The 27,382-nt window shown below is 45.1% G+C and overlaps 1 protein-coding gene across 2 annotated transcripts in view; it reads right to left on the bottom strand.

The window, feature by feature from the left end:
* The window catches only part of SLC24A2 (solute carrier family 24 member 2), a 251,500-nt gene that overhangs the window by 29,453 nt on the left and 194,665 nt on the right, over nucleotides 1-27,382 (bottom strand). For both annotated transcript variants that reach the window (XM_044265595.1, XM_044265596.1), the window contains 3 exons: nucleotides 24,780-24,878; nucleotides 21,592-21,710; nucleotides 2,052-2,192 (listed from right to left, as the gene is read on the bottom strand). In XM_044265595.1, coding sequence (XP_044121530.1) covers nucleotides 2,052-2,192; nucleotides 21,592-21,710; nucleotides 24,780-24,878 — 359 coding nt within the window. The remainder of the gene's footprint in view (nucleotides 1-2,051; nucleotides 2,193-21,591; nucleotides 21,711-24,779; nucleotides 24,879-27,382) is intronic.

Below are 27,382 nucleotides of genomic sequence, written 5' to 3'. Positions count from 1 at the left end.
GCTTAGCCTTTGCATGGAGCAGATCTTCTGCAACTGTGTCGTGAATGAAGAAACCGAAGTGTTGCTTTAAGTGAGCCACACCTGTTACACGCCCCCTTCACTGGGAAGCCTCTAATGTTGGGAGTCCTTACACAAGGGGGTCCTTCCCTGGCCTGTACTTGACAAGACATGGCTCTCCACTGGCCTGGATCATTTATAGGCAGGCCAGTGGGACAGGATTTCTCTTTTCTCTTCTGTCTTCTGCTAGTACAGAAAGTGGATCACCACGGGGCTCTTAAGACTTGGGCTGAATTTCGCCATATGCGACCACGGTGTCCTCTTGTAAATGCTCTCAGAAATAATGTTCTTGGACTTCCACCTTCTGGTATCATGAAATAGGAAGGGGGAGCCCAAGCTGTGTGGTCACGCAGACCTGGGTGTAAATCTCTGCTCCATCCCCAAGGAAGTAATCAGGCAGGAGTTGGTTAACTTCTTTGTGCCTAAGTTTCTTTCTACTTATGCCAATAATATATAACATTATATGTAAGGAATAGAAATATAAAGTATATGTGTGTCTGTGTGTACACATACCTATGCTAGTTGTTCCCTGAGGCTGCACAAAATAGCTTCTTGGAAGTACATGGTAAGTACTGATGGACAGTAGGTACACACCTTGGTTGAATGAGATATGTGTGTAGACCCATAATAAAAAGGACAGCTACTTCTTATCATTAGTTCCCCTACCTCTGGGGCAGTGGTCCAAGAACCCAGTTTTGATTTGATCTCCATTTAGATTGTATTTTGGTGCTCATAAGATGGTATTGTGTTCAATGTGCTTGGTACATACTAATGGTAGAAAAGAATGTTGATTAGAGTAATAAGAACAATATAGGATGGAGAAGATACGCAAGCATTTATACTACATGAATGCATTTCTTTAAATGATTGTTTTGAATTGAATGAATAATACACATGTACACAAATACTCAATAAAATAAAATCCGAGTTCCCCTCTTGCTTCCAACCTTCAGTTCCCCTTCTTAGAGACAATCACTGTGGTGGTTTTAAAACATGGTTGTCAATTCTTTGACACTCCTTCCATCAAGGGTGTCCTAGCCTCTGTGACACCAATGTATTCTAGGTAGATTTTTTTTGTCTCCTTCCCTCTAATCAAGACAAACTTATGATTGCTTTGACCACTACACTCTAGTGGAAGTGACTGTGTGTGACTTCTGAGACGAGGTCATCAAAGACCATGCAGCTTCTGCCTTGGGCTCCTGGGATGCTCATTATTGGGGCCCTGATTTCTCATCAATGATATCTGACTCTCTTGAGGCCACATGCTGCGAGGGAGCCCCACTCGCATGGAGAAACCACAGGTAGGCTCTCCTGTAGACCATCGCAGGTGAACCCAGCCTTTGAATCATCTCTGTCCAGGTCCTAGAAACATCAGTGAAGAAGCTTCCAGATAAGTCATTTTACAGCCATTCAAAGTCTTCCCAGCAGAGGCCCCGAGATGTTGTGGAACAGAGACACGCCAACCCCAATGTGCCCTATTTGAATTCCTGATCTATACAACCCATAAGCAGAACAAAATGTTTGTTGTTTTTGCACCACTAAGTTTTGAGATGGTTTGTTTGTCCATAGATTGGATAAGTTGAACCATCACTATTATTGTGCACCTGTCCAGAGAGATTTCAGACATATATAAGCATACACATGTTCATGTGTCACCCCCTTTTCCTGTACTTTTTTTTCTGTACTTTCTGCGAGTACAGAAAGTGGATCACCACGGGGCTCTTAAGACTTGGGCTGAATTTCGCCATATTCGCCACTCCGGGCCCCCTCCGGAGTTTTCTCGGGTCATCCCAGCAGTTCATCATGTGATTTTTAGGCTTGTACGAGAACCCCATCTGTCACAGTCTGGATCAGGGACGGACAAGACACACCCCCTTTTCCTCTTAAGGCAAAATGCAACAACCTAGGTGTACTGTTATATACCATATATACCTATATACCAAGTATATATACACCTATATACCAAGGAGTCAACTAAACAAGGATCTACTCACCGGCTTGCGGACGTCAGGTAAGGTAATCCAGAGGGGAAACACTATGGGGAGCACAATGAGGAACGTGACTTGCTTGCGGGGGTTGGAAGGCCAGGCCAGGCTAAGAGGCTGGTCGTCCTCATCTTCACCCGCCTCCGTGGTCTGTTGTGGAAAGACAAAGATGAAAGAATAAACGAACAAAAGAGACAACCATGTGCAAGAGCAAGAGCACGAAGCCAGGGAGCGGCGCTCGGGCCCCCTCCGGAGTTTTCTCGGGTCATCCCAGCAGTTCATCATGTGATTTTTAGGCTTGTACGAGAACCCCATCTGTCACAGTCTGGATCAGGGACGGACAAGACACACGCACCCAGGAGGACTGAGGAACTTCTTTTTCTCTCCTAGAACAGTCTTCAGCTTCTGCCTTAAAGGAAGGGATCATTCAGCTGGGGTGGCCCACAGCAATGATCCAGGGACTCTTTATGGAAACCACATCCGTAGACCAAAAGACTCGAATGTCCACTTTTTCCTTTTCCTCCTCTTCTCTTCTCCTTGAAGACAAAGCTATAGGATTCATTCCAGGAATCCTTGGGAAGGATTTTTTTTAATTAAAATTTTTTAAAAATATATCTTTTTATTTTTAAAAATAAATTTATATGTATTGACAGCATTGACTCTTTGTGGGCAAAGGAAAGTAACCATAGAAACGATTCAGTGACAATACTCAGCTTCCTTTCCTGGCCCTGGAATCATCAAGCTCAGAGATTGTTGTGTGGTTGTGAGTTTTTAACCATGTACAATCATCTTGTTAAATTCCAAACCATTTTAATTCCAGCTGAAGCCTTGTTACACAAACACGTGTCCCATTCTAAAAGATACAAGAGTATGGGGGTTGCGTGAGCCACGGAACCTGGGTGGGGGGTGTCAACGGCAGAGGATCTCAGAGTCCGGGGTGAACTTGACAGCTTCTGACCTAGCCCCTGGCACCACCTGCTGAGGTCAGAGGCTTCTGAAGTCTCAGAGAAGCACACCCTCTCCCCACGATGGGGCGGAGGGGACAGGCTCAGGACAGAAGCTTGGGAGAAAAGGATTCACCCAGACGCAGGGCTGGGTGTGAGGACCGACACAGTGCAGTATAATATTTATTTCTAACTTAAGCCCTAGTACTGCCAAAAGGATTTGTAGTGGTTTACACAATCACCCACATTCTCTCTCCAAGAGTTAACATTAAAAAAATGTCTCTGTAAAAGGAACCTTAAGCCATACTGAAAAAAGTTGGTAATCACAGGTTCTTTCTCTCTGGGCCTATGTCCTTGGCAGTGGGTAAGAGAGTGTATAAGCAACAAATATGGGGGAATTAAGAGGATTAGGTCAAAAGGCAGAATGAGGAAGTTGGCAGAGTGTTTTTTTGTCATTGGATCCTCTTTAAATATATTTCTCATTCTCCCCATCCCTTTGTTAGGCACCATACTGGAAAAGAAGAAAGAATCAACGATCTTTCCTTCTTAGGAAACTAGAGAAAAGAGAGCCAATTAAATCCACAGTAAGCCGAAGAAAATAAATAACAAAAAAGTTACAGGAGAAATCAATAAAACTAACAGGGAGGGCGTCCATAAAGTCAACAAGACCAAAAGCCGATTCCTTTGCTATGCAATTCATATGGTTCTGCCCACTGCTTTCTTTTCCCCCGTCCTGAGGGCTCCCGTCCCTGATGGAAGCTTGGGCATACTGTCTCTGGTTCCTCCTTTGAGACAACACCACGTCCCCCCAGGAGACACAGGAGAATATCGTTGCCCACCAAGACTGCCAGCCTCCTAGGGTGTCAGCTGGCCCGCATGAATAATCCCTCTGTAATGAGGGCAAGGAGGGTTTAGGAGACAGGCACATTTTAACGGCTCCCTCCCAGATAAGATCTTTCTTGTTGGGCCCAAATGAATGACTCTCCCCCACCCCCAGCCCCGCTCCAGTAGAAGCCTCAGAAATGGGGAGGAATCATGGGAGAGTTGACGCATTGCATCCTTCCTAATAAGTACCTCATCTCATACCAGCTGGGTGGTTTTATTCAGGCAGAGGATTCCAGCACCTCGAAGACTCATCCCGCTCCTCTGACAAATTCATCGAGGCTCCTCCCCCTTCCAGGACTGACCCTCCCGGCCCCCAGGTCCCTCTCAAACCGCCATCTGCAATCCAGCACCTTCCCTCTAAACTCTGAGCTAACCTTTCTCTGAGAAAAAAACCAAAAGCAACTCTTGATGACTCATATCATTTTAATGACACCGACAGATGGTGACATTTCATCAATAACCCTTCTGCTTATAACCTACGGATTAGCTCCTTTCTCCATCTGCCAAAGTCACCAGGCAGGCAGTGCCACTAGGAAATAGAAGAAAATAATTGTCTGTTTAGATGCATAAACTCTAAACATACTACTGTCCAGCGCAAACAATTAGCTATATTGTGCAGCTGCCAAAAGCTGCATTCGAGGTGGCGTTGCTAGGGCAGAAATGGGCAAGGGGAAGAGATGGGTCTCAGGCCAGACAAACAGTGCTCTCCAGGCAGAATCCACAGCCCCTTGGGGAAGAGTCCTGCCACCGAGTACAGGAGCCCAGAACCTTGGGGTGGATTTGAGAGGTGTCCTGGGAGCAAGGCTGTCGGTATATTTTGGGGAAAATTTTCACTGTCATCTTGCCAAGTGCAATCACACTCTAGTTCAATGGGCAACAGCTTGCAAGCTGGTTAGAAAAGTGGAGAAAATATACCGTTCGAAGTCTGGGGCACATTGTGCCTTTGCCCAAGCTGGGGCTGCTGGCGTGTTTATTAGTCCCAACCCCGGTGAGAGGCCACTGAGGTTAGGGCACCAATTTTTCAGTTTTTCCTAGACTTGTGGCATGGTGGCTTTGACCTTGTAGCAACCCATCCTCGTCCTCTAAAGCTCCTGTGGGGTGTCTGCAGAAAACAAACCAATGAAAAATAATCTGGAATAAAATTCAAGTGACTTCGGATAGAAGGGCTTGATGCCTGCTGGGGTCTCTGTAGAAGCCCTAGAATTGTATGAAACCGGGGCCGGCAATCACTGCTTCAGGGCTTTCTAATTTCTGATATGGAACTTCTGAGAGGAAAACGCATGGCTTTCGGTTGCCACAGAATGTGTGCTGGTTGTCCGACCACGAAGGGATCCGTGCAGCGTGGTGAAATGAGAAGGTCCTAGAAAATCAGCGGAGCTGGCTTCCAGGCTCTGCTCCTGCTGTGATTTCTTGAGCAGTGACCACCATCATCTACGGGTAATCACTGAGTGCCTTTTGGTGTGAACTAGGGCACTAGGTTCTAACTCTTGGTTCCAAGGAAGCTTGGACTTGAAAGAGGAGACAATGAAGGGCTGCCTGGGTGGCTCAGTCGGTTAAGCGTCTGTCTTTGGCTCAGATCCTAGTTTCAGGGTCCTGGAATGGAGCCCCATGTTGGACTCCCTGTTCAGGGAGGGGTGCTTGCAGAACATGTGGCAAGAGTTCTTTTTTTTTTTTTTTTTTTTTTTGTGGCAAGAACTTCTAATTCTGCCTGTTATGAACTCAAATGTGCCCTCCCCCAATTCCTCTGCTGAAACCCTGACCCCAATATCTCAGAATGCGGCTGTATTTGGAGAGGGTCCTTCAGATAAAATGACGCCATTGGAGTGGGTCCTTGTAAGGTTTTCTTATGAAAGATTAGGATACACAGAGATGCATCAGGGGCTTGTGTGCACAGAGGAAAAGGCCATATGAGGACACGGTGAAAAGATAGCCATCTGCAAGTCAAGGAGACAGGCCTCAGAGGAAAACAATGCTGCTAGCACCTTGATCTTGGACTTCCAGCTTCCAAACTGTGAGGAATCGTTTCTGTTGTTTAAACCATTCAGTCTGTGGTAATCTGTTAGAGCAGCCCTAGCAAACTAATACACTGTCCAGCTGCATCGTTGCTAGAAAGACCACTTTCAGCTAGGCCCAGAATAAAGACTCAGTTTTCAGCCTCTCTTGCAATGAGGTGTGGCCCTATGAGGTTCTGGCCAATGGGAGGCCAACAGAAAAATCCTTTGCAACTCTGGGATGCATCTTTAAAGAATGGAGGTGTGTCCTTCATCTCTGCTTCCTGTCCGCTGGAATAGGAACCATTTTGGCTTGAGCTTCAACAGTCATGTTGGACCATGGAGTGGAGAAAAACTACAAAAGGATCGGAGTTCCTGACACTGGTCAAGGGCTGTTCTAGTCCTGAGCTACATATGCTGACTTGGGAGAAACTGAAAATTCTGTTTTACGCATGCCAGTGTTCCTTGGGTTTTTGGTTGCTCCCAGTGGAACCTTACTCTGACTAATCCAATGTCCTCTTTAGGAGGAATCAAGAGAGGAAAATATCTTTCACGTCTCAGTCCTAGGAAAATTCATACTTCTTTTGAGAAACGTTGAAAAATCTTAGAAATACTGTGACTCAGGCAAATGACACTATTTTTCCTTCTTGCTTTGCACGGGGGACTTCAGAGCCAAATTTGTAGCCTCCACCCACCAATCACAGCCCTGGGGTCTGTCTCACTTCCTCCAGTCCCACTCTTTCCTTTTCCTTTACATCTTGTGTTGAATTTTCTCAAAATTCTTCATTTTATCCTTTTTCCTCAGAAGTATTTTTACAAGCAGCCTTGAATCTTTGTGGAATGAGGTAGGGCAGACTCACAACTAGAACTCTCAGTGGTTGAATGGAATTATTTGGATAACTGGGTGTGGATGTGTGTGCACATGTGTGTGTATGCGCACGTGTGTGTGTGAGGGAGAGAGAGAAAGAGAAAGAGAGAGTGTTACCTTAAGTGACAACTGCACAATCACCTTCTAGGATTCATTTGTCAAGACTGAAGCCTGGACCCTGGAGGTGTGGCCATGGGAAGACAGAAGAGAACAGGAAGTCTCTGATACCAACAGGTTATTTTTTATTTATCTCATGAATGGGAGGAGACCCATCGCCTGTCCATTTGTGGCCTACTACAATGAGAATCTTATTTCATTGATTGATTTTATTTATTTGAGATAGTGAGAGAGATCATAGAGGGAGAGGGGAGAAGGCGAAGCAGACCCTGCTCAGCAGGGAGCCCGATGTGGGGCTCGATCCCAGGACCTGGTGATCATGACCTGAGCGGAAGGCAGATGCTTAACTGACTGAGCCACCCAGGCACCCCTCATGGGAATCTTTTTAGCTTCTTTGCATGTATACCTTATACTATTTCTACTTGTGCCTGGTAGGGATGGTTTGCCCTAGAAAAGCATCAGGTTTCCAGCAGTGGGGCCTGAGCTGGATCCACCAGTCCAGAGGTTGCTTCTCCAGCTGGAAAAATATTTCCTGGGAGTAACCCAATTTCTTATTCTTGTCTGTGAAGGGCACGGTGCAAGACTTCAACGTGAAGGGGAGCTTATTTTAATGCAATCTCTTCTATTAGAGAATTAAAATGAAAACCCAAGAGGCATTTGAACGTAGGCCATCTTCAAGCTCAGTGTTACTGATTGCTGATAACATCTTAACTCCAGGTGGCAAGGAGCAATCTCCGAGAATCACCTGGATCTGCCCAGATTTCAACCTGATTGGGGTTTGATTCGGGTTGGAAGTGAACGTCTCACCCCTCTCTCCCCTAGAAAAGGATGACATCCTTCGGCTCTCGGGAGTGCTCTTCCTTCTCACTGGGGAGCCCCTTCCGCGAGCCGTGATGCTGGAGGGAATAACAGGGCCGCGCTTAAAAGGCCACGAAAAACAGAACTCATTACTCTAAAGCACTGGGCCATGGTTAAGTGGGGTGAAGGTTAAGATTTTCAAGTGGTTTGTGCTTTTCCTTAAAGAGAATGTCCATAACATATTTGCTGTTGTTGCTCTTTCTGTCGTTTGTATCTGGGAAAAGCAAATAGGTTTCTACCTCCCTGTTGTTCGGCTGCACAGATGCACACTTGAATGACCAGACAGGGGGAAGCTCACCAAAAGACTGTGACGCGGGCTAGGAATCGCCTACGGGCTCAGAGAGAGGGACCGAGGGTGGGAATACAGATTCAGAAAAACATCACTCAGCCCAAGACTTGAGACTGGGTGGGCACATCAAGAATATTGAAATAACCACACTCCCAACAAGGTTTTCAAAAAGGGGCTAATAGAATGTGTATTGTCTAGACGATGGGGAGGCATTCATCTACAGACTGAGGATGGTAACTCTCCGGCAACTCCAGGAGGCACAGTGCCCGGTAGAGACCTGGGGATGGATGCATGTTAGACCTCTTCCCTTCTGCCATGAAGCTCGCCTCTGGGACTAACGAGCTGTGTAACCTTGGGCAAACCGGTGGAAATGCTGGAACAGCCAAAGGACATACACTATGTGGGATCTGTAAGGCACCTGGTCCTGGTACCCCTCACTGCATTTTAGGCCCCAGCAGCCCTTAAAATCCATGTCCTAGCGAGGCAGAACTTCCTTCTCCCCTGCAATGCTCTACTGTGGGGCCACCTTCTTGACCATGAAGTTGGGTTATTCCGTTCATTGTGTGGACACCATTAGATCACAAGAGACAAGCTGCAATCCAAGCCCTCTGAGATCAGTTAGGCTAGAAGCTTTAGGTTCCAAGAGAAGGAGCCCTGAATTTCAGGGTTAAAGGACTCTGGTCCATTGAGACCAGCCCCTCCGCCACCCCATTTGATGGATGAAGTGGTATGCTGAAGAGAGGTCACGGTTGGAGGCTAGGTCCGAGTTACCTCTTTACTTCCAGTTAAAGGCTCTTTTCCCATTTCACACTGCCTCCCTTCCTTACTCCTAAAGAATAGGTATGTTAAATATAAAAATAAAAGTGCTTTATGCCCAGTTATACCAGGTTTATTTGTAATAAATTTGACCTATTCAACACAAAATGTTAGCTATAGGCAGCACCAAGCATTTAATTGACATAATTGTGCCTAATTTTCTTGAGCCTACAACTATTTTCTGGTGGTTTGGATGGCCCATATTGCTAAGAAAAGGTGATCAGAAACAACTGTTCTTAGTTGCATTATTTTCCTTCTCTCCGAGTCCGCTGCAGACTGAATGTTTGTGTCCCTCTGAAATTCACGTTGAGGTCCTACTCCCCTGTGTGATGGTGTCTGGGGGTGGGGCCTTTGGGAGGTGATTATAAGAGTGTTCTTACAAAAGAGCCTCTAGGGAGCTCGCTTGCCGCTTCCGCCATGTGAAGACACAGTAAACAAAATGGCCATTTATGAACCCGGAAGCGGATTCCATCACCTGCCACTTGATCTTGGACTTCTCAGCCTCTAGAACTGCGAGAAATATGTTTCTGTTGTTTCTAAGCTATTCGTGCCATGGCATTCTTGTTGTAATATCCAGGGCAGCTTTGAAAGGAAACGAAGAGCAGATCTGGGGGTAAGTGGATAGGAGGGGCCTCTATTTCTGTGGGTCCAGTCTCCAAGGTGCCAGGTACAAACTTAAAAGTGAGATGTGATATCAGTGGAGGGCAGACCTTCCAACACACGTGAAGAAGAAAGACTTGTTCTTTAGTATCTCTGTCCAAGGAAAAAGGACTGAAATGTTGCCCAGGCTTCACGTGATGGCAGTGGGAGGGGGAACGTGACAGCCAAGCTATAGCAAGGGCCAAAATGAGGGCTGAAGATTTGATGTGTTCTTCACGGCCTGATGCCACCCCCGATTCCCATCACTGTGGATCATCTTGCCCTAGCTACTTCTCAAATGAATGCCTAGGGGCCATCGGAGAAGATGGATTAAGCTCTTTACAATAATAAACTTTCTTGAGGCTGATTTTGGCAAGGACTGAAATAGGAGGCAGGTTATTTCCAGACTCCAGGATTCAGCGTTCAAAAGGCCTGTAGAACCTCAGGGGAAGAATATGCACTACATACCCACACACACACTGTACAGCGTGTGTGTGTGTGTGTGTGTGTGTGTGTGTGTGTTTGTGTGTGTCTGTGTGTGTGTGGGGGCTCTGAGAGAGAGAGAGAAAGAGAGAGAGAGAAAGAATCTTGAAAGTGCCGTACCTAATGAAGGAATTGTTGGAGAAGGGATTTATAGATAAATCTTATGCTCCAGAACAGTCTTTTACAACATGACTGCTGTTATAAAATTAACTGAGATAGTTCATGGAGGTTCCTTAAAATGGTGTTGGGTACATAGTGAACATAAAAAATAATAATCAACAGTTACTGAGTGTTTAGGAAAATAATTTCTTCCAAGCATCTAGGAGAAAGAAGCCTGACTAAGTGAATTATGATACTTCCAGCAATAAAATCCTGTAATTCAATTAATTGACATAAAAGTAGAAACTGTAAAAATTTTTGTTCCTCCATCTATGCATTCATCAAACATTTACTGAGTATCATTGACTATGGTGATGTCAACAAACTAATTTATTTTCCTTTTAGGTAACATGACCAAGTAGAAGGCCTTTATAAGTAGGATGAAAGGGAAAATTCCACAGCTCGATGGAGAAAATGCTATTTTCTTTCAGTAGGTAGGCTGTAAGTAGACTTTCTATCAGAAACAAAGCTTCCAAGCAGATGGCAAGACTCAAAATATTGTGACACCTTGATTCTGTGTTTTGTGCAGAGCTAAAAACAATAGCAGAGTTGGAACTCTCAAAGGTAAAGTTGCCAAAAATGTACAGTCACATTTTAATACAGTGAAAGTCTCTGAAATCAACAACTATTTGGCAAGTAAAAGGTCCCTCCCAAGCAATGTTCTAGAGAGCGCTCTCCATTTTGTAAGAGCAAATCACACCAGTGCTTTACAAAGGAAATCTATTCAAAAAGGAGATATTTAGGGGTGTCTGGATGGCTCTGTTGGTTAAGCAACCAGCTCTTGATTTTGGCTTGGGTCATGATCTCAGGCTGAGTCATGCCTCGGGCTCTGTGCTCAGCGTGGAGTCTGCTTGAGATTCTCTCTCTCCCTCATCCTCTGCCTCTCTAACCCCCCAAACAAAACAAAACAAACAAACAAACAAACAAATAAAGAAAGAAATTTAAAGAATGAGATACTTCAAAGATAAATATCCATATGGTTAGTGTATTAACCTGTTTGGTCTGACATACCAAAATGCAGTAGACTAGGTGGCTTAAATAGAAGTAGAAAGAGCAATAGAAATTTATGACCAACTCCCACCCATAAATACTGGCTGACTCAGGGACAGATGGTAAGTGATTCGCTTCTCTATTTTCCCTAAATTAATCGTTTGGTTAGTGGGGTCAACATACCAGTGGCCTTCATTATATCTATTACAGAAATAGAACATCGCATATGAAAAATATCAACCTATAAAAATATTCATTACTGGGTTGTGGATCATTTTGGTCTCACAGACCCAAAAATCTGTACTCAAAATCTCTAAGTGACACAAGAAAAAATAAATTTGGGGGAAAACAGAGCCGTAGTTCAGGATTTGTCAAGGAAGGTGCGTTGTGATTCATTTTGAAAGCAAACTCAGAGTTCTGGGACGTGTCAGCTGAAGGTTCTATGGCTAAGGGAGCTCATTTGCCATTTGCTAGATTCTTCTTTGAAAGGGGAATAAAAACAGGACAGTCTGGAAGAAGAAAAGCTGTTAGATCTCAATGATGGAAAACCAGAGAGCTGCATTTGGAATAAACTGTTTACTCCACTCTTAAGATGAGTCCTTACTGACAATAAATAATGGACCGAATGTTTGTGTCCCTCCAAAATTCATACACTGAGGCTCTAACCCTAGTGTGACTGTATTTGCACATGGGACTTTGAAGGAATTACTTAAAGTTAAATAAGGTCAAAGAAGTGGGTCTCTGAGCTTGACAGCATGACTGTTCTTGTAGAGAAGAAACATCAGAGGGTGCCCCCCACCCTGCATTATGTGTACAAGAAAGGCCGTAGGAGGCCATCGAGAGAAGGCCGCCATCTGTAAGCCTGGAAGAAAGCCCTCGCCAGGAAGTGAATTGGCTAGAACCTTGATCTTGGACTTAGAGCCTCCAGAACTGTGAGAAAATAAACTTCTGTGGTTTTAACCACCCAGTCTATGGCATTTTGTCATGGTAGTCCAAGCAGACTTACACACACTGACAATATGAATATATATCTTTTAACAATGTCTCATTTTCTCAATAGGTTTTTTGGCTTTGAAATAAATCATTGTGTTCACTTGCTGTAATTTATTTTGAAATCACCTTTTCACTAATTCTTTGAGTCTTTGAAAACGTCTTTTACTTTTGTTATCTTGGTTTCTCAATGTCTGTGCATTTATATATATATGTGTGTGTGTATATATATATACACATATATATACATGCATACATATTTATGCATATATATATAAACAATATACCTCATTCTCTCCACTCTGTTTTTTAAAAATTATTTTATTATTTTTAAAAGATTTTATTTATTTATTTGACAGAGATCACAAGCAGGCAGAGAGGCAGGCAGAGACAGGAAGGGAAGCAGGCTCCCTGCTGAGCAGAGAGCCTGATGTGGGGTTCCATCCCAGGACCCTGGGATCATGACCTGAGCCAAAGGCAGAGGCTTTAACCCACTGAGCCACCCAGGTGCCCCTCCACTCTGTTTTTTATCTTCTGTTTCTATCATTTTTTCCAAGGAGATAAGTCAAAAAGAGGTAAGTCAAAAGCATCTCCTTTTTGGAAAGATGCACCATCTGAGACATTTATACTGCCTTTTGTGTGGACATCCTGAACCAACAGGGCTAACATTTAAGTAGCAAACAATTTTTTTTAAAAGGTGATAACTCTTGGGGCACCTTGGTGGCTCAGTGGGTTAAAACCTCTGCTTTTGGCTCAGGTCATGATCCCAGGGTCCTGGGATGGAGCCCCACATCGGGCTCTCTGCTTGGCAGGGAGCCTGCTTCTCCCTTTCTCTCTGTCTCTCAGCCTACTTGTAATCTCTGTCTGACTTGTGATCTCTGTGAAATAAATAAATAAAATCTTAAAAAAAAAAAGTGATAAATCTTTGCCCACCTAGTAGCAGGAAATAATTCGCTCCCCTTATAATACCATCATAAGGTTTGTTTAACATATAGATGGAAAAATTAAAAAAAGAAAACCCAACCCAAACATCAAGAATTTAGCATATTAAAAACAAGAGAAGGTTTCACTCAGCAACAGCAACCAGAAAAAAACCATAATCTGCTTCTACATGACTTTGAATTGAAATCAAGTTTTCAAAGGCTCTTGCTGTGAGTGATGGAGCTGTCTGGAAGATCAAGTTCTCGGAGAGCCAAGAAACCATTTCATTGCAATATAAAATGGCATCTCAAGAGTCTGGTGGAATGCAATTGCTTTTCTTCACTTTGCGTTTTGCCCAAATAATTCCTAGGTGCAACCTACGGACAAGACGGATTGCTTTCTGTACTGCTGTTATAAATTGTTTTTTTGTATCATTTCCATGGGTTTCGTAAATCTTGCTGATACAAATCATAAAAGATTTGTCAACGTAAAAGCTACTGGAGAATCATAAAAATAATTCAAAAATCATTCCCATCATTTTACTATCGAATGGAATAGAATTACTCGTAGGAACAGTAATATTAATGTCAGTGTTTTGTTTTTTTTTTTCCAGGGAGGTAATAGAGTCTTTTCCCTTTTATTAATAGACAACCTTTAATGTACTTTATGTGCATGATTAATAGACGTTCTTCAAACTCTTTCAGAAAGCACAATGACAAATGGTGTTATTAATAGTAAGATCCTCAGTGAATATATAATTCTTTGTCAATATTCAAATTAAGTCAGAAACTCAAGTCTGATCTTAATTTCATTTTAAAATGTGTTTGAAAGGCCTTTGGGTGCATCTTAAGCAGTTCGTAATTACTGTTCAGGTCACCAGATACATAAACTGGATCTCAACTTTTCCTTAGATAAATATATGTCTAGGTTTGAAAAAAAATGTTCTTTCTTCCAGAAATGGAATGAACTCCTGCACTAAGGTCTGTTAGGTAAGACACTATAATTTCTACTTTCTAAAAAAATAGTTTGTACTGGGTTTTCTCTGATACTCATGAGTTTCTTTCCTGAGGCAATCGTAATTCCAACATGGCGTGGGGCTTACAAAGTCCAGCTGGATGGGGAATCTTTGGATGTTCTTTTCCTTTCACGGTCGGGCCTTTGCATCTCCCCCAAGCCCTGCCCCGTGCTCTGACAGCATCAGGCACACAGACACATCCCACTTTCCCCCACAGCCTGCATTTCTCAGGAGCCAAAATCCTCTTATTATGCCTCCTTCCTGTTCCAAGAGGTTGAATAATCTCATCAATGGGGGAAATGCGACCCTTGGCTATTCTTAAACTTTCAAAATGGTGAACCTGGTTGTTATACCTTAGTCACTGAGAAAAGATACATGCTCTATGAATAACGGGAATGTTCGAGGTTCTCAACCCTCGGTTAAACCTCACTGAGGCTGAGAACATAAACGTTTGCTAACTCAGGGTAATATTTTAGGAAGACATCATGGGGATTCTAGGTGCCATCTTCTTCAATAATCTTGGAAACCCCTATCTGAGCTAACATTTTTTAAAAAAAGATTTTATTTATTTATGTGACAGAGAAAGAGATCACAAGTAGGCGGAGAGGTAGGGAGAGAGAGAGGAGGAAGCAGATTCCCCGCGTAGCAGAGAGCCCGATGAGGGGCTCGTTCCCAGGACCCTGAGATCATGACCTGAGCTGAAGGCAGAGACTTTAACCCACTGAGCCACCCAGGTGCCCCCGCGCTAACATTTTTGACCAAAATTTATTATGAAGCCTCCCAAAGGAGCTCCAAAACCAAAGAACAAGAAAAACCCATACTAACTGCTGCCTTTTTTAAAAGAAGATTTTATTTATTTATTTGACAGGGAGAGAGAGAGAGAGAGAATACAAGCAGGCAGAAAGGCAGGCAGAGAGAGAGGGGGGAAGCAGGCTCCCCACTGAGCAGAGAGCCTGATGAGGGACTCGATCCCAGGACCCAGGGATCATGACCTGAGCTGAAGGCAGAGGCTTAACCCACTGAGCCACCCAGGTGCCCCTGACTTTTTTTTTTTTTAATGCCATCCTTACAGATCCACATTTAATGGAAAGGAGATATTTTATGCACTTTCTCTTTTTTTTACTCATTCTTAGTCCCATAATACTGTAACATCTTTATCAGTACTATGAGGCTTCATGAAAGCAGGTCTTAAAAACTCTCCTGAGCTTAGGTAAAAACCAATGTTATACTGGGGAGAAATAAATCAGGGCTCAGTTCCCAGAAGGAGAAAAGAAAAGCTTAACACACTAAGGTGATATTTATGTGTACAGAAAGCAAGTAAGAAAAAAAGCATGCATCTTATACATTCTCGAGTGTTTACCTATCTACATCTTTTTTTTCCCCTAGGAATGCGATTTTCTTATATAATTCTGTTTGCCCACTGGTGCACTTGTGCAACTTTTCACCAAAGCAAGGACAATTCTGATTTCCCTAAGGACAGAGCAAAATCTTCAAGGCAAAATGAAATAAATGCTGCTACATATAAAAAACCAGCTCCCAATATATGAACATGTAGGACACAATTAAAAAAAGTCAGACTTTCAGATTGCCGAATCTAAGACATTTGCAAGGCATTGCCCTTTCTGCCCCGGTCATCATGAACGTGTTTTTAGGGGGTTCTGCCATGTCGTGCATTGAGCCTCAGAATGCATCAAGGTTGGGCTGATTCACACAGGAAGCTGCCCAAGGGCCATCACCTGGTTGTTGTCTAGATTGGCAGAAGGAAAGTGTACGAAAATGCTGGGTCCTGGGCAGGACAGACTGTTTCTTTTTTTTTTAAATTTTATTTATTTATTTGACAGACAGAGATCACAAGTAGGCAGAGAGGCAGGCAGAGAGAGAGAGGGGGAAGCAGGCTCCTGCTGAGCAGAGAGCCCAATGCGGGGCTTGATCCCAGAACCCCGGGATCATGACCTGAGCTGAAGGCAGAGGCTTTAACCCACTGAGCCACCCAGGTGCCCCCAGACTGTTTCTTTTAATTGTCTTCTGAACCCTGTTAAAGTTCCGACATTGCACATTTGGAGGCTTGGCAAATTCTCTGCAGCAGCTCGAATCAGTTCTGCGTTAGATGATTCTAACGCAATGACTGCATTGTGTCAGCAGTCACGGGGAGGAGATAATTAGCACTAAACCGTTTACAAGTCAAATTAATTCTTGGTTCCAGAAAATGTACAAATGAAGCAGAAAACCTCCTGCAAAGGGGCTCCCTCTGCGAAAGAGACTATTTTAAAAATGTTCTTCGTTGCCAGTGTCAAGCCTGTACTGGAGAAAACTCTCAGAGATGAGGTGTCAATGTAAAATTAGTTCCCTTGTAAATAGGGATTTTGAAACAGCAGGTTAATTACACGAGACAGGCTCAAGTCTCCGGAGATTACCTGCAATGCATGCGTGGTGCACAGGGCTCATAATTTCCATGAATAAAGTTAGGATGTACACCTCATTCTTCATGTAGCGTGATAAACACACAACTGGGAAATAGATGAAACTAACACCATAAAGGCACTGAATCATCTCTGGAGAAGCTGTGCTTTGGGGTGGGGGATGGGCTGAGCATTCTGATTTTGCATCTTTATTTTGATTCTGGAGTCCGAGCCCTAACGTACCCCATCACTCAGTGACTTCAGCCTGGCAACCTCAGGATCACCTGCACCTTCCTTTCTTGTTTCCTCTCTAGGACCAGATCTGCTCAATGCCACCTCAGAAATGGCTCTCAGATCCAGCCATTGCCATTTCCTGTCACAGCAAATACTTGGTCTAAGGCCTTGGCACCTGGGTTCCTTGATAGATACCGTTTTTTAAGTTTTACTAAGTACCACTAATAATAGCAAACACCCAGGCAGTGTTTCCTACATGCCAAGAACTGTTCCAAGAGCATTCTATCCTCACAGTAACGCTATGAAATTGGATTATTATTCATGTTTCACAGAGAAGGAGAATGGAGAACAGAGAGGTTAAGTAAGGTGGCCAAAGTCACAGAGCAGGTCAGTGGAGGATCTGGGATTTGGATTCATGTGGTCTGTCTCCAGAGTCTCTGATCTTAAACCACTAAATCATACTGATTCTGTTTTAATTTAACCCATTATTATTTTTATTGTTGTTGCATTTTTTTGGGAATAGGGATACAGTTGATGGGTTCAAAATTTAAAAGTTATAGAAAGCTGCATACTGCAAAGACTCTGCCACTCTGGTTCTCCATCACCCAGGCCCTGGTTCAGGAGGTAGTGAGCACAGCCACTTTTATCGGTAGCATCCCAAGCAAATACATATGTTATTTCCCTCTGTTTTCTCCCCTCATACAAATATCCTAGACTGGGTACAATTTGGCAGGAGCCTTTTTCATTGAACATATATTGAAGATCGTTCCATATCAATACATGAAGAAATTCCTCATTCTTTTTCTTTCTTTCTCTCTCTCTCTCTCTTTTTTAAGACTGCAGATGGTCTAGGGGTGGGCAAACTTTTCCTGTAAAGGGCCAGATAGTAAATATTTTAGGCTTTGTGGTCCATATGGTCTCTGTCACATATGCTGCTACTGTTTTTTTTTTTTAAACCTTTAAAAATGTAAAAACATTCTTGTCTCACGGGTTGAATTAAAACAGGCTAGAGCCCAGATTTAGCCACGGATCATTGTTAGCTGAACCTTGAACTGGGAGGCTCTTCCCTTGCCACCCTGTATCTAGTCTTCCCTCACTCTGGCCCCTTTTGAGCAACTTGAAAGCACTATGCTCCTCTCTTATGACACTGACAGGGCTTCCTTTAAACCTCTGTGGCTCCCCATTCGCGGCAGGGTAAAGTCCAGGGTGCTTGGTGGAGCCTACAATGCCCTTCACGATCCACAACGCTCCTTCATGTCTACTGCACTAGTCCATGCCACCATCAGCTCTTAGCCTCAACTCCTGCAGTGACCCCTTTGCCCCACTATTGGTATACAACCCTCTTGCCCCAAATTCACTCTCCACGTGGCAGCATAGGCCTAGGGATCTTTGTAGAGGGGCAGATCACAGATGGGAACCTCCAGTAGCTTATTGTGACCCTAGAAGGAAGTGAAATTCTTTATCATGGTCTACAAGGTGAGGCAGCTCTGCTTGACCCTCCTGTCCCACCTCATTGTCACCATCCTCCCTCCCTCTGGTCCCTACCCATAAGTCACACTGACTTTTCTGTTCCTTGAGCAAGCCTAATCCATTTCTGCCTGGGTAGGTGCTCTTTCCTTGGCTCCCTCCTTGGAGTTCAGCCTCAGTTCAAATGCTACTTCCTTAGTGAGGCCTCCCCATAGCTCCCAACTTACAGGAGCCCTCCAATAGTCCTCACCACACCACCATGCTGAACTTTCTTGTTGGCCCTTGTGGTCATCTATATCTTGTATTTGCCAGTTCTCTGGTCTGCTGGAATGTGTGGGTATCTCTAGTGCCCAGCATGGTGCCTGACACGTACTAAATGAACACTTAAAATTTTTCTGATTGAACAGTTGAAGAGTTTCAGCCCCATTTACCTTTCCTAGTGCATCTTTCCTCCCTCCTCACTTTCTGCTCTGGTCTCCAGGTCCACTGGCCTTCTCACTCATCACTAAACACGAACTTCCCTCTTAAGGTTTTACACATTTGCACTTGTCATTTCCTTCTCTAAGCAACGAACTCCTACTCACCCATCAACACCCAGTCAAATGTTACCTCTTCCATGACGCTTTTATATTTTCTCTTGGGAGAAAATATATTTTATATTTATATTTATATAAATATTTATATTTTCTCTTCCTCAGGCAGGCTCCCACAGCACTTTGCACAGAGCTACAGTCACGCTGGGCTATAATTACTTACTTACCACAAAAGTTTACTTATTTACTTATTATATCCTGACTACCCTTAGACACCACACACACACACACACACACAAATTTGTATGAGTATATATATTCATCTGTGTGTGTGTGTGTGTGTGTGTTCATCTGCAGCTTCTCTACCTATATGTATTACATTTTTATTTTACCCAAACGAGCAGGAACACCTTGGCTGGGATGTATACGGTAAGTGTGGGCACACAATAATATAAACTGCAGCATTTAGCTCTGTGCTAAGTGCTTCCCATTTTTTTTTTTTAAGATTTTATTTATTTATTTGACAGATAGAGACCAGAAGTGGGCAGAGAGGAAGGCAGGAAGAGAGAGAGAGGGAAGCAGACTCCTGCGAGCAGAGAGTCTGATGCGGGGCTCGATCCCAGGACCCTGAGATCATGACCTGAGCCGAAGGCAGAGGCTTTAACCCTCTGAGCCACCCAGGCGCCCCTTCCCATGTGTTTTAATGCAACTCTCCCAATAACCCAAACGAGGCCGGCACCGTTAGTATCTCTAATTTGTCAATGGGGACACTGAAGTGAGATTAGGTAACTCACTCTGGGTGGACCTGCCAGCCTCCAGTAGGCTGTCCTGTGGCCAGCACTGGTGGCTCTTTGGAGATCTGTTTGCCCTTGAGGTGGTGCACAAATCTGTGCTGTTCCCCGATGTGATAGCTCGGGGCACAGCTCTGCTCAGGGAGGGGTCAGGCGGGGCTCTCTCCCTCCCCTGCAGCAAGGCATTCTCTTGTTGGGGGGCACAGCTGTCCCTCTGCCAGCCAGATGGAGAGGCACGATGAGGACGCTGCCCTCCGCACACCTGTGACTGTGCCATCCCCAAGGGCAGCCAGATGTCCTTGGGTCCCGCCTCCTGCTGCCACATGCTGCTTATCCACGGGGACATAAGCTGCTCTGCCAGCTTACCCTTGAGCTAATGCAAAGGGACCGCAGGGCTCTGGGCAGAAGGGAGAGAGCCTAGAAGGCAGAGGAGATAGGGCAGAAGGAGCTCCCTTTCTTTATCATTTCCTTTCGTTATGCCTTTTCCAGCGTCATTGAAGTATAATGGACTAATACAGATCATATCTATTTAAGGTGCACTACACAGTCATTTGGTGTAGATAACTATTTTGTGAAAGCACAGCATAGGAAGCCATCAACAAGAAGAAAGGCAGTCTATGGAATGAGAGAAAGTATTTGCCAAGCCATATATCTGGTAAGGTGCTAATATCCAAATTATATAAGGAACCCCTACAACGCAGAAGCAAAATAAATAAATAACCAGATTAAAAAATGGGCAAAGGACCTGAATAGATATTTTTCCAAAGAAGACCTACAAATGACCAACAGGTACAAAAAAAAGGTGCTCAACATCTTTACCCTTTCCTTCAAGCAAAGAGACTTTCCTTGCCTATTCTTTTAGGGGATAAGGGCAATGGACAATAATTAGCATGCTTTCCCCATAGAAGAGCAGGCTCCATTGAGAGTGTATCCTGGCATAAAGGAGGAGAGAGCGCCGGAATAGATTTGTCGTAGTCTGGCTTCTATTTGTGGGCACAGTGTAACTTTTCGGCTTATCGGGAAAATTCTGTCTAGAGAAGTAGGCCATGAACTTTACAGCCGTGCTATTCCAAGTGAGGTCCTTAGACCAGCAGTGCCAGAACCATCTGGGGGCTTTGCAGACTCTGGGACCCACTCCAGACAAGACATATCTGATTCTGAATTTTAACAGGATCCCCCAGGAGCTTTGCAAGCGCATTCGAGTTTGAGAAATGCGGACCGAGGGTGCCTGATGAAAATGTGAGTTGGGCCTCCATACCTAAGATATCCTGATACACTTGGTGTAGTGGAGATCCAGAACCGTGGCAAGCATCACCTCCTTTTGGGGATTCTGCTTCCTTTTGGGAGCAGCTGTGGTCCAGAGGCAGTGCCGTGTGGTGACAAGAGTCCTGGCACTCTATTTAGATGGACCAGGGACTGAATCTCAGCTCCGCTAACATCAGGATAGGTAATCCTGATGAAGCCCTTCATCTTGTCCTGCTTTTGCTTCCTCACCTCTAAAATGCAGAAAGTAAAGGCCTCCACCTTCAGCTGTGAGGTTTAAAGGCAATATATGCAAAGTGCCAGTACCAAATCCACGGCGCAGAGCACATAGAAGGTTGAGTATTCTATTAGGCCAAGCAGCTATCGGTTGCACCACTGGAGGGCAGAACCAGCTAGAGTACGGTTTAATTTCAATTGCAGAGACAGGGAAGGCAAAGAGGGGTTAACCAAGGTGTGACTAGCTGTAGTTCCTTGGTTACTTGATCTTAAAGACACAGAGAAAGGATCAGACCGCGACAGGCACTGAACAGTCATCATTTACGAAGAATCCCCGGGAGGCAAGTTTAAAAGGTTGATACCTGGATGCCGTTACCCCAAGATGCTGCTTCATCAGGTCTGGAGTACAGCCCAGGGATCTGCATTTTGATCTCTGGATTATATGCACGAGGCCACCGATCTCACTCTGAGAGGCAGCAGCTCTCAGAGTGAATGTGTGAATTCATTCAGTGCTCAAAGAGCTTGATGCACGTGGCGCCCTTTGCCCGTACTGAGCCACAGACACAAAGAGAACCAGCTCTGCCCAGAGTCTGCCCTGCCCGGGAGCGTGCGCCTCCGAGGAGAATGGAAGGTCCGCGCCGCTGGTGCTAGGACATCAAGAGCAAGGGGAGAGAGCCGTACCTGGGCGTCCGCAGCTTCAACGGTGTGGGACAGATTTCCGTTTTGTACGGGTTCCGAAGCATCGCTGGACGGTGTCATTTCAACCTCTGTGCTTGTGCTGTTTGGGAGCTCGATTTTTTCTGTGGTACAACATAGACACACACAGAGAAAGCAGATGGAGTCAGTGGTGGTAAGAGCCATATGGGAAGGAATGTCCTGAAATGCTGGGCCAGAGAAGACAGTGGTCTCTGAGGGGTGGTGGTAAGACCCAGGGCTGGGGTGGCGCCAAATGGCAAAGGACTTTTTACCATTCTCCCCAGTACCTTCTGGTGTTTTCAGTCCTCCTCCTCTCTTCAATAGCTCTCTGGCTCTCTCAGTCCAGCCTTGTATCTTGAGCCCCCTTTCAGCTCCCATGGCTGGCATTTTCTACATTAGGCACGTCACCAAGTAACCATTCGAGAACATGAACACAGATTTTTTTTTTTTTTCACCAAAACCATACTCAATCTACACACTAATATTTATACCCAGGACCATCGGACCATCCCCCTTGGGGATATATATATATAGTTTACTGTAAGATCTTTTCTTTCATATGACATTCTAGAAAGGATATTTATTGGCTAGGGACCCAGGAGCCTTGGGTCCAAGGCTTTGCTCCACCATTATTAGGCTGGGACTTTAGGCAAATCTCCTTTCTTTGGGTTTAGGAACGTTATCTGTAAAATGAGGGGGTGCAACTGGTTGACCTTAGGGCCCACTGCTTCCAGCTCTAATTCTCTAGGCTCGTTGAGTATACATCCCTGCCTGTATCTGGGTGGCAGGGGCAGGCTCAAGAGCCTGGCCTTCTCAATGCCTGGAGAATGCTATTCAGCCCATCCTATACCTGGGCATCCTATCACAAGCAAGGCGAGGGGAAGGTGAATGAGAAACAGAGGGAAATCTCTGTCACTCCTAAGTGAGAGGTAACGTCTGCCTGGCACGAGCCACAGGTCAGCAGGTACAGATTCCAGTCTTCCTCTGGGAGTTGAGAAGTGCCTCCAGGGTCCTGGTGAAGCCCTGGGACTCTCTGACACTGGGCATCACAGACCAGCCTGGGCTCTTTACTCCGGTTCTATTGCTTATGCTGCGGGACGCCGAGCAAGTACTTGAACTCTGAGATTCAGCTTCCTCACTTGTGAACCTGGGAGGAGGAGCTAATACTGCTAACAACAATACAGCAATGAAAGGGTATCCCTGCGGATGATGAAATAACAACATGCAGACAAAGCACTTGGCGCAGAGCTGGCACAGAGCAAGCAAGCAACAAACTCTCCCGATCATGATTACAGTATCTGCCCTATCTGCCCGGCACTAGTAGATTTCTTCCGGGGGCTGAGAGGAGCACTTCCGGGATCAGGGATCAGCACCACCACGGCCTGCCACGACTTCAGTGGGAGCGAAATAGAAAGGTGCTTAGGCCTTCTGACTGTGCTGGGGAAATTTAGGATTTCAGGAGACAATGAAGCCGTAAGGGTCAACGTCACGGTTGCCGGGAGTGTTGTCATGCTCCTCAGTATAAGATAGGAGTGGTATCGGGCCGCTCACAGAGTGCAGAATGTTTGTTTCTAGTGACTTCTGAAGGACAACACATTGGTAGCACTGGAAAAGTATTTTGAGAGTTACATAAAAACGATTGGACTTGAAGTGGCCACCTTTTGGAAATCATAGGGAAAGGTTTCTGTTTATTCATGTATTTAAATGTAGAATACAGAGGCATAAATATATTAAAATATAAAAAGCCACAGAAGCTCAAATTTCTTTTATCTTTCCATGTTTTTAATAGTGACACTGTTATGTATGTGATGTTCTGCAGTGTGGAGCTCTGCCGGCTCACCCTAATATTCTTGGTCCAGTTATGAAAAATACCAAACACCAAGTACCTGGGGAAATGTTAAAACTGGGTTTTGGGGTGTCTGTTAGCTGAAGTGAGACAACATTGAGGTCAGCCCACGATGGCCAAGCCTGACCCTACCAAAAGGGATGATCAGGTCCCAAAGTGGAATTAAGATGTTTGAGAACAGACATGAACAGAGGAGAAGAAATAGAGCCTGCGTACAATATATAACACTTGCGCTTATTTCCCTCAAGTCTTTCTTTTCATGCCCAACAGAATTTTGACTGTTTCTTGGCCAAAGATCTTACAGGAGCCAGAAGTCAGGCCAAAAGGAGAGGCAGAAACTCTTCTTCTTCTCCTTTTAAAATATTATTTATTTTAGAGAGAGTGAAAGTAATCACGGAGGGAGAGGGAAACGCAGACTTGCTGCTGAACAGAGGGCCCACTGCAGGGCTCCATCCCAGGACCCTGAGATCATGAGCTGAGCCAAAGGCAGAGGCTTTAACTGACTGAGCCACCCAGGTGCCCCGAGGCATAGACTCTTCCTTAGGAATGTCCTGTAGTTTGAGGGCAACCCTGTAGCATTTTGTCTGCAGATCATTGCAGTTTCTTGGGCAATAGCATCGTTTGTAGCAGAGATCCAGATTAGGTTAAATTTAGTCTGAATTTAGAATTAGTGAGTTAAATTATAGTTGCAGACAGGAGGAACATCATGTTCCAAGTTAAAATAAGATGTCTGAATGTCACGATCTGGTTCACACAGGAACTCAGAAAAAGTCAGCCCAAAGAGACCTGGACTGCTATTGCTGAATTCATGAAGAGAGGAGAGGTGGTGTTGCCTTGAAGGGAAACCTTCACTCAGTTTAGGAGTGACTAAGTGAACCGGCTGCTACCTTAGTGGGTGTGGCATGGACCATGTCCCAAGTATAACGGGTAAGTATCTGCTTACCAGGCGAGAATCTCAGAAATGATACTCGCACCTTTTGTGAAACATTAAATGAGAGGTGTCTGTGTGTCTTCTTTCTGTGGGATATTTGAAAAGTGATTTTTTTACTCTTCAAGGAAAATGCCTGGGTAGAAGCTGGTTTTACTTTGGGTTCCTGAGAGAATCATTTTTCTCTTCTTGGGGTTCCCCTAGAGTAGGTGACAGAGTGGGTACATTTACGCCCTGTACCTCCCAGGGGAAATGGGCTCTTGCGGACACCCAGGAATGGGCTGCGTTGCAGAGTTGGGGGTCCGCACCAAGTCCAGGGGGCCCACGCTGGGCCCTGCCTCCCTGCTCCCCTCCGTGTGCTCCGGGAAAGTCACAGGATACCAGTTTCTCTGTACTTACCCACGTGGTTGGTGGCCCCGTTCTGCCTCTCGTTCTCATCCACCTGGCATTTCTTCTTGGCAATCTTGTGGAGAATAGAAGCCTTTTCTCTGAACCTCCCTGAAGCAAGAGAAAGCAGTGGAAAGGAGACACAATGAGGAGGAAGATAAAGAGAGGGGCTCGCGGAAAATGGCGAAGCACCTGCTCAACAGGCCTGTGGCTTCCACAACTGCATGCTCAACCCAAAGGCCCCGTGTCCCGCTCTTACCTTTGTGGATTACTTTAGCCCAAATCTCTGTTGAGAATCTCAAGCAGCCAGACCATAGATGGACGGTTGGACTTGGACCTCTACCCTCCCTCCCGCTGGCTTACAAAATAAACGAAGGCACCGGTCATCCCTAAAACTCCCCCTCCTGCTGAGACCCAAAACAGGTCCAAAGACACAGAGCTGCGATGAAGACACAGCCCTTAAATGTCCATCCCAGAACTGGCTTTCATCCTCGGAAAGCCAAGTCCAGGGGGCCTTCGAGTTGACTTTGGTTTCAAACATCTATCTTAATCAACTTTGAAATTTCTAAACAAGCTGGGAGGATCCATCCCAGCTTTCTGAATTAGCTGAGTCAGCTGCAATTAAAGCATCAAGGAGGCAACTGCTTCCACCTGGGGGTTTAGGGCAAAGAACGATCAACTGAGCGCAGCCAATAAAGTCTGTCAGCGATGAGCCGCTTAGGGAAAGGTGCTGGAAAAATACTCCAAGTTCTCAAAATCATCATTTCAAACAGCTATGCCACAAGTAAAACAATGTCTTTTCCATTACTGACATAATTAATGGTTAAATGCATGCAACAGGCACAGGAAAAAAAAAAAGCATGCAAAAATGCAGAAATTAGTAAAACGTAGCCCGTTTTGCTTTCTCTTTTAATCCTTGATCCCCTCCTCCTGCCGCCTCGCCCCTCCCCCCCACCAGAACATTCAAGGTACAAGGAGTCTCATTTTATTTATTTATTTATTTATTTTTATTTTTTTTATTTTTTATTTTTTTTAAAGATTTTATTTATTTATTTGAGAGAGAGAGACAGTGAGAGAGAGCATGAGCGAGGAGAAGGTCAGAGAGCGAAGCAGACTCCCCATGGAGCTGGGAGCCTGATGTGGGACTCGATCCCGGGACTCCAGGATCACGCCCTGAGCCGGAGGCAGTCGTCCAACCAACTGCACCACCCAGGCGTCCCAAGGAGTCTCATTTTAAACAGACTGGTCTTGCCTAGATTCAGATGGTCTGAGTCCCTTCAGGGTATCACAACTTCTACAATTTTCTCCACAGGCTTTTGTGTAGGCTGAATTCTCTAGCAGCATACTCACGGGGGGGGGGAGCTCATTTTACTTTTCTAGTTAGACCCAAACTGAACCAAACTACACCCAAACCCAGATATTTCTCTCGAGAGGGTCTCTTTTCCTAGGATGGGACAGGCCAGGTTGGCATCTGCTGAGCCTCCCCTCCTCTCAGGTGGAAGTCACGGGGTGCTGCCCCAGGGGTGACTTATGTGACTGGGCGGGGGTGACAGGAGTTGGAAGCCAGAGTGGGACCAGCTGATTCCAATGGTGAAGGTGACACCAGATGGAGCCCTTTCTGCTTCCAAGCTCCGTGAGTCCCAAGCCCAGACACCTTGCTACCACAAAGGCGGCATCTAGGATGACAGCGCCTTGGTGAAAGGGACAAACGTGCCTCAGAGCGCACCCTCTTGAAGGAAACAGGAAAGGAAACGTAACACAGAGCCAAGGAGGTCGGCACGTGGCTTGGGCTTCACGAGGAGTGAGAAAGAAGGATGAGGCGACAGGCACGATGTCTGTCCCTGAGGGAGGCAGAAGGTCAGCGTTAGAGTCTCCATGCTGGAAGGTATTTCGAATTCAGCTGTTTTTATCTAATTTCTGAGGGAAACTCTGGGAAGAAAAGGGGAAAGAAGAGAAAGGCTGGGGATGAAGAGGAGGTGGAGGTGAAAGGGACTAAGAAAGGACAGAAAATGAAGAGAAAAAGGGGTTCAAGGAAGGAGGAGGCAGGCAGGACTGCCTGGAGGTTGGCAGCGTGAACACCAGGCTCTCTCCTCGCTGCCAAACCTAGTCTTATCTGCTTCTCCATACTCTGCAGCCATAAGCCCGAAGAGGGGGACTGCTCGTGGAAGATACCTCCAAGAGGTCCTCCTTCATTTGCTAAAAAGCCCAGAAGATGGAGAAAGAAGTTCTGAAACACGGAATATGGAGCTTCTAGCAGTGAAGCTCTTCAGTGGTCTCAGGGTCACTGTTCGAACTCAAAAACGTCTATAGCTCTGTGAATGAAGATGATCAGTAATTGCCATTTAACAATTACAAAAAAATGACAATAAAGCAGGAAAGCGTTCAGAAGATGAGACAAATAAGCCTGTAGAAACAACCTGAAACAACCCAATCTAAGGAATGCCCCCAAGTCAGGAATCACGGCAGAGAACATACTTGACAGGAAACAGCGGATTCCCTACTGTGTGGGGTGAACAGGAGTGTTGTTCAGCTGTAGACTAGAAGGAAATTATCATAAAAGGCACCCCAAAGCATGGAAGGGTCCTGCCCCTCATGGGCTAGCTTCCCCAAATCCT

Source organism: Neovison vison, chromosome 9, assembly GCF_020171115.1.
Source record: "Neovison vison isolate M4711 chromosome 9, ASM_NN_V1, whole genome shotgun sequence".
Taxonomy (NCBI): domain Eukaryota; kingdom Metazoa; phylum Chordata; class Mammalia; order Carnivora; family Mustelidae; genus Neogale; species Neogale vison.
Note: the sequence above shows the minus strand (reverse complement) of the source record. Positions and strands in the feature narration are given on the sequence as shown.